The sequence below is a fragment of the Capra hircus genome, chromosome 5, assembly GCF_001704415.2.
Source record: "Capra hircus breed San Clemente chromosome 5, ASM170441v1, whole genome shotgun sequence".
Lineage (NCBI taxonomy): Eukaryota > Metazoa > Chordata > Mammalia > Artiodactyla > Bovidae > Capra > Capra hircus.
Window position 1 is genome coordinate 1,050,733 of NC_030812.1, and position 17,466 is coordinate 1,068,198.

Sequence of the window (17,466 nt, forward strand, 5' to 3'; positions counted from 1 at the left end):
TTCCCCAAATTTGGAGGCTTTTTGGAAATGCTTTCTTGGCATATACTCTTCTGCTCTGTTAAGACTCAAGGAGCTCTTCATTTCTCCTTGTAAGTGTCTAGCACAGCGCTCAAATTGATTCTGGAAGGAAAAAATGCCTGACTCTTCACTGTGGGTCCTCTGAAAACATGCTGTTGGGTCCCTCTTGTGAAGATCACTAAAGGAAAGTGGAGAAAAATTCAATAGCCATTGTACCATCTACAAAAGACAGACACCACTTTCTATTATCTACCTCAAATATGTCAGAGAAAAAAATGAAAAACTCTTGTCACAATTATTGCACGCACCTCAAGCAAGCAGTATTCAGGAAGTATCCTATCATTGTATTACTGAGGAAGGCTACGTGAGTGCTGGTAGAAGATGCGGATGAAACACAGGACGGGGCCACACAAGCTCAGGGGGCTGTTCACTGGCCCCTGAACAGCGAGCACACATCTGAAGGACACCTCAGAAAGCGAATGGGTTTTGTTTGGTGGTATATGGAATACAGTCCTAAAATTTTTTAAAAAATTAAAAAGTCCTCCCTTTTCAGCTCAGCAATACCACCCGCATTAAGAAGTACCACAGCTTGGAAAGACAGAAACCCAATTGTTAAAACTCTGAAGGACAAAAGAAGAATACAAAAAATGTCCCTTAGAAGCCTACCTTCTCTTGAAAAGCTCTTGTTCCAAAATGCTCTGTATAATTACTGTTAATTTGTACTAAGGGGCAATGATATATGGGCAGGCAATAACTGCAAGGTAACGTAGTTGTATTCCCCATTCTTCCCTTGCACTAATGTTAACAGAAATATGAAAGCAAGTGACTTAAGGTAGTTATAACTCATCTGTGAGTGCACGACAGCCTCAAGCGAGGGTACCAGCTCCTGCTTTTTCAACAACCTTGAAAAATAAATATTTGAACCACAACCTTCAATAAAGCCCCTCTACATTTGTTGTCAGTCTTAATCACCTTCTGCTGTCTGCTTAGTGCCTTTAGCTCTTAGATGTTGCACCTGGAGATTCTTGCCTGCTTTTATGATGTAGGTTTATATGCCCTTTAATTGAAAGCAAACCGCCTTAGATAATCCAGTGACAATGTTACAAGGTCCACTTTCCGTTAAAAGGTAAATAGAAATATTAGGCTGTTCTCTAAAATGAAGAAAAACACATAAAAATACATTGCAATTTGCCACACCACTTCCTTTATCAGAGATAAAACCCCATACCCTAAAAAAATCCCTCTTGTTTTTTCCCCCATGACAAGTGTGGGAGAGTATAAGGAACTGCAGTTCTCAATGACTAATTTCTTCACCCTGTATAATATTCTTTGCCTAAGAAGACTCCAGTCATACAGTATGTTAAGTATTATATTCATGTTACTACAATAACTCTAGCAACTTTAACCCTAAGTTTTAATTTTCTAATTATTACTTGTTGAAAACACTTCATCAAACAATAAATGAATATGGAAGGATGACAGGAACATACACCACACCTGTAAGCAATGTTTACTATTTTGGGGGGACGGTTAAAGTGAGTTTATAAAACGGTAGAGAAAAAACATGGTATTATCTTTAAGGCAGTATAATTTCTATAAAATAGCTTCATGATTTTAAGTAGCCATATGACAAATGATTAAAAATTAAACAGCTGCTTAACACATGCTAAGACCTCATGCTGAGTCACAGCCTGCATAATGTGCACATGTGAACTGGGACCTCTGGAGTTGGTACAATAGACAGTCTGCATGGCTGGATGTTACAGCTGCATGCACCAACGCAAAGTATTCTTTTTGAAGGAAAAAAAAAAGAGGCAAAAGTCACTGCTGATGGAATTGTTAATGCAGCAAATGACAGGTTTTGAACCAAAGTTCAAAACTTTAGCACTGTCTCTAAAAACACTGAGATATTCAATTAATGCCAAAAATATGGGGGAAATATGGAGGAAAAAAATCAGTATTTTTCCAAGCACCAAACTGCTTTTCAAATAATCAGGCAGGAAAAACTTTCAAGGTTAAACAGTTAATTGCATACATTGGAGGAACACCCCTCAGAGATACTATCTTCCACTCAAGTTTCTTTGGTTTTAGACAAAAACCATTAAACCATTGGTTTAATGAAACATACTGGCCAAATGGGTTCTGTTCCTGACCTCACCAAACAGAAGAAATCTGCACTGTCTGGTTGGCACATTAGTAGAGCCTCAAACATGGCAAGCATTATAAAAATGTACAGATGTATAATTTCCCTAGTATTTCATGGGGCTGCTGCTCTGCCTTCAATAATTAGATTGCACTTGTAGCTTAAGACCACATTTGTGGCAGTATGTGTGTGTCATTAACAATTTTTCATCACGTGCAAACAATCCACTATAGACTGATAACAAAAGTCTCCTTTGCATGGAGTCATATTGATATTCAACATAAGATAGCAGTCATTAAGTAAGTCATTCACACTATAGTCGGAAAAACTTTCTAAATACTACAGGCTTAAGAACAAGGAATGTAACAGTAGTGCAAGGCTATATGTTCACTGTCCTCAAAACAGAAAAGGACCCACCCTTCTCATGAATTTGAAAAGACACTGGAATGTTTTTATGGGAAAGCATGTTCAGGATAAGAAGGTACTGATATAGTCACAGTGAATATCCGTATCTCCTACTTCTACCCTTTCCCACCGGAGTGTGAAAAGTGAATAAAGACAGCAACATTTTTCAAAAAGTTAACTTATATTAAAAATATTTTATAAACAATTTTAATACTACAAAGTAGTATTGCCATACAAAGCAGTTCAAATATTAACTGTTCTTTAAACTGTTAAACTTTATTATAAATTAAAATTTCTTTACAAAAAAATTGCACATAATATTTGACCACTCTTAGGTTCTGATGCACTGGCATTTGCAATAGTTTCTTTAATCTTCAAGTTAAACAGTCTCGGCAAGGAGTCCAGAACGTAGAAAGGGCAATAAACCACCCTGTTAGAGCATTCAAGTGCAACTAGCAGACTTGTGGCCATGGCAGTTACACTTTCCTTAAGATGGACTGCTTAAGTTTTAGATCCTGAAATGAAGAATCTCAAAAGGTTTAAAGAGGAAAAACTAAAAGGGACTGCCGGCTTTTTACTGTAAACACAGCCCTGGAAATTAAATCCCAAACAAGAATCTCTCAGGCATCAGAGAGTGTCAAGTGAATCAGGAACAGCACAACATAAAGGAAGGGGGAAAAGTAAAAAATAAAAACAAAAACAAAGCAAAATGAAAATAAATGTCAGTCACTTTGAGGAACTATACTTACGTACATGATGTTATGAGAATCTGGCAGGGCCCAGAAGCAGGCCAAACAGGAAGTTCATTTATCCAACCGAAGAGGGTCATGTTCATTGCTTCCGGTTTTGAGGATAGGATATTGTACGGGACTTGATATGATCAGTAATGCTTGTCTGCATTACACAGACCTTAGCCAGGGATCAGCCTAATCTTGAAGGATCATTCAAATAATTTTGGCAATTATTAAAAGGACTTAGAACTGACTGCACCCAGTGTTCAGTGATTCTTGCTTTCTGTTTTGTAACTGTTTAAATTTAAGAGCTCATTTAGGCTGACTCCAATCTCTTGGCACTTGGAAACTAGTTTTCTCAGGTTATCAGTTTTACCTCCTTCTGATGCTTCAAACAAGAGTTGCTGTAAAAGACAGGGAAGCATAGAAGTAAGACTTAGCTAGATTTTAAGCATTACCACATCAATGGATATGGCACATGCAGAAAATTTATAGGAAAACTTCAAGATGAAATAAAAGATAAAAAGCATTACATCTTTCCACAGTGATGCACAAAGAGGTAACTTCTGTAAGGCTCTCTGATATAAACGGTGGACCTATAAGATAGATATATATACAACTGCATCAGGAAATGTGGTGAGAAACACCTTCATAATCCTAACCATCTGAATGGTACTTCATAATATAATAACATTCAAGACAAAATGGTTATATTGGGTTTTGGAGTTTCCAAACATGTAGAGTTCTTAGGATGTTAACTTCCATACTTTAATCCTTTTAAATTGAGAAGTCAACAAAAAGGGCAGAATAACTACTTAAAAAAAAAAAAGGCAACCCATCTGATAATCATGGCTTACCTCTCTTTGTCCCTTTAGAACAATCTCAGCAGCAATGGCTCTAAGAAAAAAAAAAGGAATATAGAAAAGGAAAAAAAAATTTATATATCTTCGAACAAAATGAAATACTACCACTCTCAGAATACTGACTGTGGGAATCTGAGAACAAAACTTCCTGAAAGTAACAGGCTAAACTTCCAAGGAGGGTAACCTATAGTGAAAAGAAAAATTCAACAATTTTTATCAACTTTACAATAATAAAGCAGACCAGTGTTCTGAACATAAATTAAGGTTCATGAAAAATACTCATAATTGCTAGTAAAAAAATAATAATTAGCACTAACACGTACAAAAGAAAGAAGACATCCAATTGTAAAAGGGGGAAAACCCTGCATTTTTCAAGAGACACTCTTAAAATGTGTATAACAGATCTGTTTGATAACAGTATTGTTATCCACATATTCTCCTTCAAGGAAAATTAATCTAAATTAGAGATCTCTCCACGTGGAGAAATAGACGTCATTTCAGATTTTTACCTGTCTGGAGCAAACCTTATAAATAAAAGCATTTGCTATAAGAACATGTACAAGATTGTTGCATTACATTTTCCAGGTGGCCAGGCATGTTGGGATATTATATGTAAACATCTTGGCTTGAAGTTTCAGAATCTGAACATTGCTTTCTTCCCATTCATGTTGAAGTAGCCTGTAAAGTACATTCAGGGAAATGAACAAAAGCATTGCAAGTATGAGGAACTCAAATGTGCTCTATGAGCAGAATGTTTGATTAGTTATAATTTTTGATCCATTAACTTCCATCAAGGCTATTCAGCAAGTAGTTGTAGGAAGCCTCTTATTAAAATTACCCTGTGAAAGAAACATGCAAACTAGCAAAAGGTCCAGTCAATGTCCATACCATCTTCAACAAACTAACAGTATTCCTGCTGCTACTGCAAGTCGCTTCAGTCGTGTCCGACTCTGTGCAACCCCATAGAGGGCAGCCCACCAGGCTCCCCCGTCCCTGGGATTCTCCAGGCAAGAACACTGGAGTGGGCTGCCATTTCCTTCTCCAATTCAGGAAAGTGAAAAGTGAAAGTGAAGTCGCTCAGTCATGTCTGACTCTTCACAACCCCATGGACTACAGCCCACCAGGCTCCTCCATCCATGGGATTTTCCAGGCGAGAGTACTGGAGTGGGTTGCCACTGCATTCTCCAATAGTATTCCTACAGGATACCAAAGCACCTCTCCAAATTAACACTCTACATGCCCCTCCTTTAAGCCCCAAGTCTTCTAAAATAATGAACTGATATATATATATATATATATTTTTTTTTTTTTTTAATTTTAAAATCTTTAATTCTTACATGTGTTCCCAAGCATGAACCCCCCTCCCACCTCCCTCCCCTTAACATCTCTCTGGGTCATCCCCATGCACCAGCCCCAAGCATGCTGTATCCTGCGTCAGACATAGACTGGCGATTCAATTTATTAATACGATTTCTTGGTATTTTTCTTTCTTTAATAAACAGAGTATACTTAATTTCCTTGAGCTAAAATGTAATAAGTACATTGACTAATTATTAAGTTCTCTATTCTGAAAAAAATAGGACAGGAATGACTATAAGGAAATAAGAATGATCAAAAGTGGAGCTTTACCAACAAAACCAACAATTAAACTACCTATATTCCAAAATACCCACCCATTACAGAAACTAGTCAAATACCACTACATTTTCTATTTCACATGTTTTACCAAAAGTGATGATTTATAATACAAATTTCTATAATTAACTTTGGTAGATTAGCATACTTACTGAGAATTTTTATTATTAAACACTGTAGTGTTGTTATTTTTGTCATAGTCTTAGGCTTTTGAATTTTTTTCAATCTCTTACACCATTTTTCCACATACATGCTAAGTGGAATGTAAACATGAAGGAATATCTGATAACCACTTTAGGCACCTTGTGTGAGTGCGTGCTCAGTCGCTAAGCCGTGCCCGACTCTGTGATCCCATGGAATGCAGCCTGCCAGGCTCCTCTGTCCATGGGATTTTCCAGGCAAGAATACTGGAGTGAGTTGCCATTTCCTCCTCCAGGGGAACTTCCCAACCCAGGGATAAAACCCGCTTCTCCTGTGTCTCCTGCATCGGCAGACGGATTCTTTACCACTGAGCCACCTGAGAAGTCCTTAGGCACCTTATAATCCGTAAAACAAGCTTAAAAGCATAAGACACAACTGATGCCGTGGAAATGATGGCACAAGTAGAAGCCAGAGCAATAGTATGCAGAGTACCTTTCTGAATCAAAAAGCACAATTCTTCACAGTTAAAATGGATTTTATTCTATCAGAGCAGAAAAACTACAAACAAATGCTCTAAAAAAAAATCTAACTGAATGTATGAAATCCGTGGATGAGTGTTTCTCCAATATCATTAGAGAGCTATAACTCAAGAAACTGCATTTTAAATGAGTATCCCAGGAGATTCTGATGCATGCTAATATTTGAGAATGACTGACCTAAATGAAGTCATAGTAACTAAAATATATATGGATGGCTGCTTTTCTCTTTCTCTCTTGTCCCCTTATAATCTGCAGGTTTTCTGAAGTGACTAGATTTTTACAATCACTTTTACGTGAAAAACTACGTATTGCTTAACAGCTCTGAAATTAAAGTAGAATGAGGAAATAGTGAGAGACTATCCTTAGTAAGTATTCAAGAATCATTTTATATGAAGAGCCGATACAATTGAACTGAGAATTTTATTTTTCCTTACCTCAGTGCAAGTCCAGAATTAGTTGGCATAATTGAGCAAAACCGTTCCAAGGTTTTGGAATGCTGGGTCTTTGGAACACAGCTCAAATAAAAGAAAATAACCTGTAAAGGTTGAGGGGGGAAAGGAACGCAACAAAATGTGAATCCAATTACCTATGTGTTTTAATGAGAAAACTAAAATGGTCTTTAAGACATGAATGTATAAATTACAGTACTGTATGATGCTGTGAGTTACGGTTCCTATCATTAACTATATCAGTGACTTTCCAAGTATGAATTAGGAACTATGATCCAGTGAGGACAGCCATGGACTGAGAACACTGACGAGCGGCCAGGGGTCTGGGTTTTTATTCCTGAGTCTACCTTTACTTGCTGTATAGCTGGGCAAGTCATAGGGCTAATAATACCTGCCACATCTTGCTCAAGGAATGCCCGTGTATAAATGACTTAATGTCCATAAAGTGGTTTGAGATCCTGGGATAAAGAACGGCATAGAAGTACAAAGCACAGTAATTGGTTATCCTGATTAGCAACAAAACCAACTCACCAAAAAAATAAAACACAGAGATGTTTTAGTCTACACTGAGCTTTAGGCAGGAGTAGATTTAAATTTACACTGCACTGAATAATAGGGGTCTCTGAAAATAAAACAATTTTAAAAGAACACTTTGCTTCACTGCCTGTAAGATGATGACCTTATAAACACATGAATATTCAGATTCTACTTTAAAAATTCCAAACGTCATCTGATTTCAGCTTTCTTATGTCCCATGTATGCCTATATTTTCTTGACAAAATACTGATACAAAGAGCAGCTACAACACGTAAGGACATTATTATTCATTTTAAAGTTACAGAGTTTTTCATTCAGTAAAATTTCCAGTTACTCAAGAAAAATATTACTGATATTATTACAGTTACTTCTTTTGATCTCTCTTTTTAAATATGTATTAAACATTAATATCGCTTCACTTGTGCTTCAATGTTAAATTTGCTTAAGTAGAACATAATTAATATGCACATGTATCTTAACTGAACTTTAAAGGGCTCTGTTTTGAGACTTTGAAGAGATAAATAGAAAACAAGGTCAAGAATAATAGTAAATGCTAGCAAAGTGGTCCTAAGAAAAGCTCTCCTGATGTTAAACCGGAGTTTTGCTATCATTTAAGTTCCCTTCTTTTGTACAAATATCTAAAGAAAAAAGTTTTAAGCTCTTACCCTATTATGAAATTCATAGTTGGACCAGTAATCAGCACTGCTAAAAGGAATGGGGTATCGGGCAGGGACTGTAACCAAACATCTATTCACTAAATCAGTAAAAAATCTGAATTCTTGGACTTTGTTTCTGGATCCAGCAGCTCTATTATTGGCAAAGACAAGATAACTGCCAAAAGAAAAATATTATAATTTAGAATAATTAAGCCAGAAATTCTCTAAGAAGAAACCCAACCAATTTCCCTTATTTCAAATCCCCTTCTTATTAAGAGGAACTAAACTTACTCCATCCAAATCTTCTGCACTATATCAGATCTCATGGCCACCCCTAATGCTGCCTCATATGCCTCCACTGTCTCTTTAATACTTGATTGAAGAGGATGACAAAGGCTGTTTAAAAAATGAAGGAAAACATTGTATGTCTACAGCTCAATTCAATTAGATAAAGGAATGACAAAGTATAAACACTACAGATATTATTACAATGGAATCCTTCTTTTGATCTTCTTTAATAATGAATAAACCTTAGCATCCCTTCAATTCTGCTTCAGTGATTTTAACAACAGGTTAATTTTAATTTAGTGTAGTTCAGTAGTAAATAACAAGTGCAAGCCTCATATGCAACATTTCTCTCCACAGTAGATGTCTCACCAGTATATCAGCCACAAATAAGGAACTTGGTGGTTAAACATTTCATCATCAAAATTTCCTTTACATAAACAGGCTGGAATGTCAAGTGGTCCTGGGATATTCAGGAGATACCTGAGGGGAAAAAAATCATACTCTTTAAAATTATGCCTATGTATATATGGATTATTAATACTTTTTTAAAAGTCCTCAGTTTCAACTAAAATTTCCTTGAAATATTTTTATAAGGTAATGAGACTTTATTTTGGGGTGTATACCATATCATTTTGGTCACATCTCTAGCATCATATATTTATTATCTTTTACCTACTTAAATGGGATTCCCTTGTAGCTCAGTCGGTAAAGAATCTCCCTGCAATGCATGAGACCCAAATTCAATTCCTGGGTCGGGAAGAACCTCTCTGGAGAAGGAAATGGCAACCCGGTCCAGTATTCTTGCCTGGGAAATCCCATGGACAGAGTCTGGTGGGCTACAGTCCATGGGGTCATAAGAGTTGAACACGACTCAGTGACTACACCACCACCACCACCACTTACTTAAATAAATCTTCTAAAACAAATTTTTAAAAATCTTTAGCTCAAATTAAACAAACCACCATAATCATCTAATGAAATCTAATTAAAAACAGAGAACAAATGAGACTACCCACAAAATCTGTACATTCTTGTAAAGAAAAAATTCTCTGAGTTACAAAACTTGCTATCTGAAAACTGTCTCTCCCTCAAATAACATACATACAGACAAATACCACTATACTTAATTTTAGACATATCAAAGTGTATACTATAACATATTGGCCTATAAGACACTTGTCAAAAAGAGGTCTATGATTAAGTAAGACTGAGAAATACAGAAAAATAAAGTCTGCTCTTAAAAAGCCACAATACTAAAGGATACTAAAAACTATTTTTTTGACTTTGCTAATTCAGATTTCCAATATATTGGAATCTGTGTGTATAACACTACCAGCATCTTCAGGAACAATGTTTTTAAAGGAAATACACTGATTTCAACAAGGACAACCAACTGGATTTAAAAAATTATTTCAAGGGACTACGTTTTAATGTGTTAGAGAGGCTGTATGGGGTCTGGGGTGGGGAAGATTTGAGTGGAGAGGCATAAGACAGGGAAGAAATGGTAAATCTAGAAGTTATCCCAGCTTGGCCATAACTAGCTGTATCACCATGAGCTAATCACTTAACTTCTAAGAGTATCAGCTTTCCTCAAAACTGAGGTAAGTAAGAGAAGATAACTTCAACTCTCATCTATGTAAGATTATCCTTACTAACTTCAGTAAGGTGAATGAAACACCCAAGTTAATTTTTATGGTTATCTACTAATCTTCAAATTGATTTGAAACACATGAAAATTACTGCTTCTAGCTCTGTTTTTATACTAAATTTGACACGTAAAATTTTACAGCATAAAATTTATCCTAAATGTTACACAGAAAGAGAAACGAGACTCCAATTCTAATATTACAGTTCTAAGTACTTTACAATTTCTACTCATGAAATAAGAATATTTTGAACCTGTTATGAGCACTGACAACTATTAATAAGCTTTGGCTCTTTTATAATAATTACAAATATCTGTATCAGGGACTACCCTGGTGGTTCAGTGGTTAAGACTCTGAGCTTCCAATGCAGAGGGCATGGATTCAATACCTGGTCTGGGGCTAAGTTCCCACATACTGAGTGGTGTGGCCAAAAAAATTTGTTTTATCAATACTAGTAAGTATGGCTGGAGAAGGCAATGGCACCCCACACCAGTACTCTTGCCTAGAAAATCCCATGGATGGAGGAGCCTGGTAGGCTGCAGTCCATGGGGTCACTGAGGGTCGGACACAACTGAGAGACTTCACTTTCATGCATTGGAGGAGGAAATGGCAACCCACTCCAGTGTTCTTGCCTGGAGAATCCCAGGGATGCGGTCGCACAGAGTCAGACACAACTGACGCGACTTAGCAGCAGCAGTAAGTATGGCAATGCTGAACACTCTCTAACTTACTGCCATTCTCTTAATATTTGATTCAAAAACGATTTCCTCAGTTATCGGAAATGCACTGTGTAAAGAAGGACTTCAAATTGTCTATATAAACTAAGCACAGGACATTTTTTCCTCATAATTCTTGGTGAACTGTGAATTATGCCTTTACAGTAACAAATTAATTAAGCAAAATGACTTAGTAAACAATGAGAAGATTATCTGGAGGTAGCCCACTTTCAAATTTTTATTGACCCAGACTAAATTTCTACTTTATTAGGCTGACATCAAGAAGATCTCAACATTTTTGACCATGGCACAAACTGGCAGCATTTTCTTCAAAGCTAAAATGATTACCTTCATGCCAAAAGGAAAATCAGAATTGTCAAGTTTTAAAAAGTCTTGTTCAGCCTTGAATTTAACCTGTGCTCTGAGATGTTAAAGCAATCTAACTCCAATAGGGAGAAAGTCAGCATGTGGAAGCCGAACAATCTCTTAATTGCTCATCTTTAATTTGCCTTTCAAATTATTCTTTTGTAATTAACTGTAAGATGTTAATCTAGGTATAGAAAAGCAGAAAGACCTTTAGGAAGAGCACTAAAATCATGATGTCAATAAACTGGCAACCATCAGAGGACAGAAGAAAAGCCTCAGGTCTGGTAAAGAATAGTGACCCCAAACTTTTTTTGTCAAATTTCAAAATCTACAGCAGATAAACCACTGACTTAACAAAATGTGGGTTATTTTTGAAAATATGTTTTTACATAACATTACGATACTGAGGGACAGGATGCAGGGAGGGGTGTCTAAGAAAAGAAAAATGCATGTAGGCATCAAACTAGCACATATAAATCCAAGACTTTGCCTCTGCTCAGTAGTTTCTATAAGAATCCTTTCAAGGAGACATTCAGCTTAGACCTTCCTTCCCAGCTCTTCCTAACGTAAAATAACAAAGCTGTATCACGATATTTTCCTTTCAATGCTATTTCACTTACGCTCAGCAAACGAATCCATTGTCATAAATAAACTTTGATTGGAACACAGCGATGCTCGTTCATTTATATACTGTCTACAGCTGCTTTCCTGTTATGAAAGCAAGGCTGACTAGTAGTGACAGGCCATATGGCTTGCAAGTCTAACATATTTAGTATCTGGACCTTAAGAAAAAAAGTCTGCTGATCCCTACTGAAAGATAAGGAGGAAGAATAAAAGAGAACTTTTTAAAAGCCTCCAAAAAACCCACTCCTTATGATGTGCTGTGGCCTCTTATTGTTGTTAGAACAAGAACTCACAGGGAAGCAAATAAAGGCAGTAAATACAGAATTCTCGATAAGCTACTGAGAGACTGATGGTTGAAAAGAAAATTCACTGAAGGTTCTAACTCAACAACCTTTCAGAAGTTGAAGCCGTTGAAGCAGTCCTCTTCAGAATTTTTTTTTCAAAAAGGCATATTATTTAGATTCACTTTAAGTCACCAATCCAATAATTTGAAATTTATTTTTCCATAAATCACTGAGATTATCTCAGGATAGTCTGTTGATATAGTATTAAGTGCTAAAGTTAACAATGACAATAATTAAAAGCAGAATGGATCACCATAGTGTTAACACAAAACTTCCTTTATAAGTGTTCTTAATACAGAGTATAAAGCATTTTACATTTTGTGTCCATTTTTACTAAATTTTATTGCTCTTATAACAGATCTATAAGAGGGTATTCAAGTATCTTAAAAAAAAAAAATCTAACCTAAAATATCCACCAAAAACTGGTAGTCTTTCCACTAAGCTACACCATTTCTCAGTCTTCTACAAACTTACCGAAACAGATCCAAGTTACTATACTTCTCAAACCCAGGTTTAAAGAAGGATGCAATAAACTTCCGCAAAAATGGAAGAAGATTATCTCCTCGATTCTATTTTTAAAAGAGGGAGGAGAGATATACATTAGGCTTACAATGTCTAATTAAAATCTTTCAAGGGAGGAAAAGCCCCACCATCAACATCACCCCCAAAATAATGAGTAGATTAGGTTTTTTGAGTAGGTGGAGGTAGAGATGACTTTTGTATTTTGATCTTCAAACTGAATTAACCAATAAACAGCTTAACATCCAATATACAGCAAGCAAATTTCATTCACCAATTTCACCAATTAGCCACTAAGCTCTATTACATGTTTGGCTCTGTGCTAGGTGAGGAGTAGGGGAGCTTTTTTCCCTCTAGGAGTTCTTCGTATAGAATATAAAGTAGCCATAAGCAAATTCACAATGTGATACAATGGCTGAACTATGGATGGAGTATTCTGGAAGAAAGAGAAGGAATACCTAATACAGTTTGCAAAAGGCAGACAATCAGTAAAACATCCGGGAGAGCCTGATGCCTGAAACATCTTAAAGGACAAATGAATGTGAAAAAAAAACATCATATTTAAGAATTATGAAAAACAAAGAATTTTTTTCTTTTCTTTTTTTTTACCTGTAAGATGAAGAATTTGCATGTATGATAAAAAACTTCTGCATTCTGAGGATTTTTTTCAAATGCAGTAAGCCACACTGCCCTGGCTTTGTCATGCTGATTCATCTTCAAATATAAAGCAGCAAGGGATTCCAACAACTGGCAGTTCATGGGACATGATTCCAATAAACATTTACAAAGCTCCACTGCAGCCTCATACCTTCACAAGAAAAACACACATCTTAACACATGAAAAATTGATTTTTAATATGAGGTTAACTGCTAGTCAATTAAGTTTTACCTCTCAAGAAGCTGGTGCAGAACAATCATGTTTGTGTAAAGTGGGACACAGGTCTCTACTCTTTCCTCAACAGTAAGGCTCTCATCTGTGCAAGCTTTCACCGCATCTACCCAAAAACATGAATCAAATACAAAATGAATTTTTCTTCTTTTGTTTGACCATAACTTATTCACCTTTATTAAGCTCAAAGCTTTCACCTAAAGGAGATATTTCAGATTATCTCCAGACTCCTAAAACTGTTCTCTTATCCTCACTTTCCTGTTAAGAATAAAACATCCATTATTAGCTCTTGCATCTAAATATATATCTTTGCATTTATACTAGATTCCAAAAAAACTGTATTAAGAAAATTAAAGAATCAGTTATCTTTTCATCTTTCTCTCACCTGCTTCAAGAGGACTTGCTGTGCTAATCTACAGTCATTTAAATATATCCCCCTAAACTTGATTTTCTTTTTCCCCAGTTTTGTCATGGTTAACACTTTCCTTATCTTTTTTTGAAACTTCTTTTCTTTTTGTAAATTATGAAAGTATGGTAACACATTTACAGGACAACTGGAAAATACAGAACAGAGTTACATATAGTTCTATATACTATAATTTTTTAAGTTATTAAGATTTTTAGTAGGAGCTTCAATATCAAACTCTCAAAAACTAACAGAATGAATATAAAGGCAAATAGAAGGATACAGTAGACCTGAAAAGCACTATGAACCAATTCAACATAATTAAGATTTATACAACTCTTCTTTCAGAACACTTTTCCCTTTATAAAGAGTCCTTTACTTGATCTGCTTCTTAGAGAATAGTCCTCCATTGTTTCACTCTGCACCACTGTCACCATTTCCTTCCTGCCCAATAGTGATATGACTTCTCAGATTTGCTAGGTTAAACTTAGATTTGCTAAGCTAAACTACTCAGATTTGCTAAGTGAAAGCCACTCTGAAATAGCACTTGTGAAGTTAGCTTTTAAGTATCCTATCTAAACAAATCTATCTTTATATTAGCATATGATAATGTTCTTCTTCTTAATTTCTGCTTGCTTCTGCTTCTAAGAGATTGTATTTTTTCTTGGTCTCATTCAACTATTAAATAACTTACTGTGGGAGCACATTAAAAATTGCAAAGTACTAATACAATAACTTCTATGTTGATAACTTTCAAATCCATTTCTCTCCATTGACTGTTCATTTAAGGGATACTTCCTTGTCTCCTTCTAGCAACAAGTATTTCTACTTGGGTGACCAATTATCAGTCACACCAATTATCATTCACACTCTTACTGGCAGTCTTTCCAATTCACCAATTTTCTATTAGTATACTTTCCTTTTCCTGGACTCAAAACCCTGAAATCATCTTTGACTATTTTTTCTCTTCTTCCCTGATATTTAATCTGTCTCTTAGATATCTCCAATAAATACTCTTTCCCAGGTTACTTTCTTTAATGCCTCAGTTATGGCGATTGGCTTCTGGTTGGTTTTACTACCTTTGGTATAATTTCTCTCCAGCACATTCTTTCTTTCTTAAAGATTCTCTATTGCCATTAAACCTACCACACAAACTTCTTGAAAACCTAGTATCATTCCACATATTTAGTTTAATTCCTACTATTCTTTATCACAAAAGTCTCCCTTTGATTGGAGAAGGAAATGGCAAGCCACTCCAGTATTCTTGCCTGGGAAATACCATGGACAGAGGGACCCTGGCAGGCTGAAGTCCATGGGATTGCAAAAGAGTCAGACACGACTTAGCAACTAAACATCACAACTCATTTTGATAAGGACTCTTCCGTCTTCTAATTTCTCTTTAAATACACTGCACCAATTCTTATCTACTTGTTGCTTTTTGTTTACTTACTTCCCCTAATAGGAATGCCCTTCTTTTACTTTTTTCTTCCCTAGTTTATTCAATGAACATATGCTAAGCACTCAGCCAGACATTACAGGCCCTTGAGAAACAGAAATAATACAGAGTCCCAGCTTCGAGAATGAGGTTCACTGTGTCAGTCACATCATAATCCAGCTTCAAAGTGCAGCTCCAAGTCCTAACTGTTCTATGGAGACATACTTGATCGTGCCAACCTGCAGTAACCTCTTCCCTTTAGGTTTATGGCCTGCACCATGTAATTCTCTAAATCACAGATCCCAGCCTCTTCTCTAAGCACAGAATCTAGACTATATGCTGAGACAGTTATACTTCTCTTATGTTGATTGATGTTATATGTATAGATTTTATCTTCTGACTAGGCTATATACTTCTTATTAGAAGGGAACAGACTTTATATTTCAAAGCAGATACCTTGGTTAGTAAAGAAGGAATCAAACTCAACTGACTGAGGGAGAAAATACTAACTACTTGAAAAAATAAGGTATTATCTTTTAACTTTCACATTGATAGATTGCTTTACAAAATTTACTTGGTTCTGTGACTCAATCAACTCATTAAACCTACGTAAACATGCTGTATTATTTACATGCTTAGCTGAAACCCTCTGCCGTAGTCAGAAAACCTATGTAATGTAGTACAGTTCCTGGTTTTCACCCATGACCATGCTCACTTTATCTGATTTAATCTTTAAAGCATTTATATAATAAAACTACAGGGGCTTCGCTGGTAGTCAAGTGGTTAAGAATCTGCCTTGCAATGCAAGGGACACCAGTTTGATCCCTGTTTCAGGAAGATGCCATATGCAGCAGGAGCAACTAAGCCTAGGTGCCACCACTACTGAAGCCCGCACACCTCAAGAAAGAGTAGCCCCCACTCACTGCAACTAGAGAAAAGCCTGCGTGCAGCAGCAAAGACCCACCACAGCCAAAAATAAAGATAAATAAATCTTTAAAAAAAATAAACTACAATTTGCAATACATAAATTTGTTTCACTTTATTATGAAGCAATAAGCTGATGTTCTAAATAATTTATAAATGTTTATACTTACCTTCAAATACTGCAAACAACATGTCAGGATTAGTCTTTACATCTTGAACTGCTTGCCACGGCATTACAAATGGTTCTATGTTAACAATTCTTGAAGGATTGGCATTAGATGGATCATAAAATTTTGAAGGAAGAATGTTGAATTCAATAAGATGTATGTAGGCCAGCCATGCCAAACATCGATCACTTGTTTTAAGGTATTCAGCTACTATTCCATCATTAGCCAATTTCAATGCATTCTAGGTAAAATGGAAAAATAATCTGAAGGTGTTTTTAAAAATATTCCTAATAAGATTCAACTGCAAAGGCAAAGAAGATTATAAGTGTTTTATTTCTTTGGCATGTTTCTTAAACAGCTAAGTCCAATTTTTGATAGTCACCAATTTTTTAAATGAAAAAACTCTTTAGAGATCAGTAACAGATTAGCATAATTTTCACTATACTAAGGTTTATGACATAATTAATGAAAAGGTTAAATTTATCTATATATTTAAAGTGTCTTAACATTCAGAATCTAGTAAGAATAAAAATGACAAACAAAAAAACCCACCACACCCATATGGAAGGTTTTCACTATGGACTAATTCCCTTAATGGTGTGAATCCCCAGAATATTGAAGTTTATTCTGGTGGGTACTCAGCAAGTATTATCTTCATTTAAACCTCATAAATATTCTAAAGAGTGTTCTAAAGATTTTATCCCTACTAATAAGCAAAGGAGGAAACAGTCACAAACTTGCCCAAATTCACACAACTTACTAAAAAGTGGCAAAGATTTAGAATGTCATTAAATGCTATAATAAATGCTTACCTGTAAAATTGCAAGTGCACTTTGGCATCTTCCAGTAAATATGTGCAGCTGAACTCTAAACAAAAGAGCCTCTAAAAGTTGAAAGGACAGAGTATCTGATGCTTCCCTCTTGGCTGCTCCCATGAGAAACTCCACCATTCTCTCACATACGTAATCTTTTTCTTCAAAGGTGCTTTCCAGGTGCAGAAACTGTCCAAAGGGATTTCATATGAT

The 17,466-nt window shown here is 35.8% G+C and overlaps 1 protein-coding gene across 2 annotated transcripts in view; it reads right to left on the reverse strand.

Annotated features, from left to right (window-relative positions):
* ZFC3H1 (zinc finger C3H1-type containing) overlaps nucleotides 2,817-17,466 on the reverse strand; it is a 50,306-nt gene continuing 35,656 nt past the window's right edge. For both annotated transcript variants that reach the window (XM_018047558.1, XM_005679717.3), the window contains exons 23-35: nucleotides 17,254-17,442; nucleotides 16,445-16,682; nucleotides 13,510-13,615; nucleotides 13,230-13,428; nucleotides 12,576-12,670; nucleotides 8,775-8,885; nucleotides 8,409-8,513; nucleotides 8,127-8,292; nucleotides 6,910-7,010; nucleotides 4,737-4,838; nucleotides 4,155-4,194; nucleotides 3,831-3,893; nucleotides 2,817-3,701 (exon numbers count right to left, since the gene is read on the reverse strand). In XM_018047558.1, coding sequence (XP_017903047.1) covers nucleotides 3,564-3,701; nucleotides 3,831-3,893; nucleotides 4,155-4,194; nucleotides 4,737-4,838; nucleotides 6,910-7,010; nucleotides 8,127-8,292; nucleotides 8,409-8,513; nucleotides 8,775-8,885; nucleotides 12,576-12,670; nucleotides 13,230-13,428; nucleotides 13,510-13,615; nucleotides 16,445-16,682; nucleotides 17,254-17,442 — 1,653 coding nt within the window. In that variant the 3' untranslated portion in view covers nucleotides 2,817-3,563. The remainder of the gene's footprint in view (nucleotides 3,702-3,830; nucleotides 3,894-4,154; nucleotides 4,195-4,736; nucleotides 4,839-6,909; nucleotides 7,011-8,126; nucleotides 8,293-8,408; nucleotides 8,514-8,774; nucleotides 8,886-12,575; nucleotides 12,671-13,229; nucleotides 13,429-13,509; nucleotides 13,616-16,444; nucleotides 16,683-17,253; nucleotides 17,443-17,466) is intronic.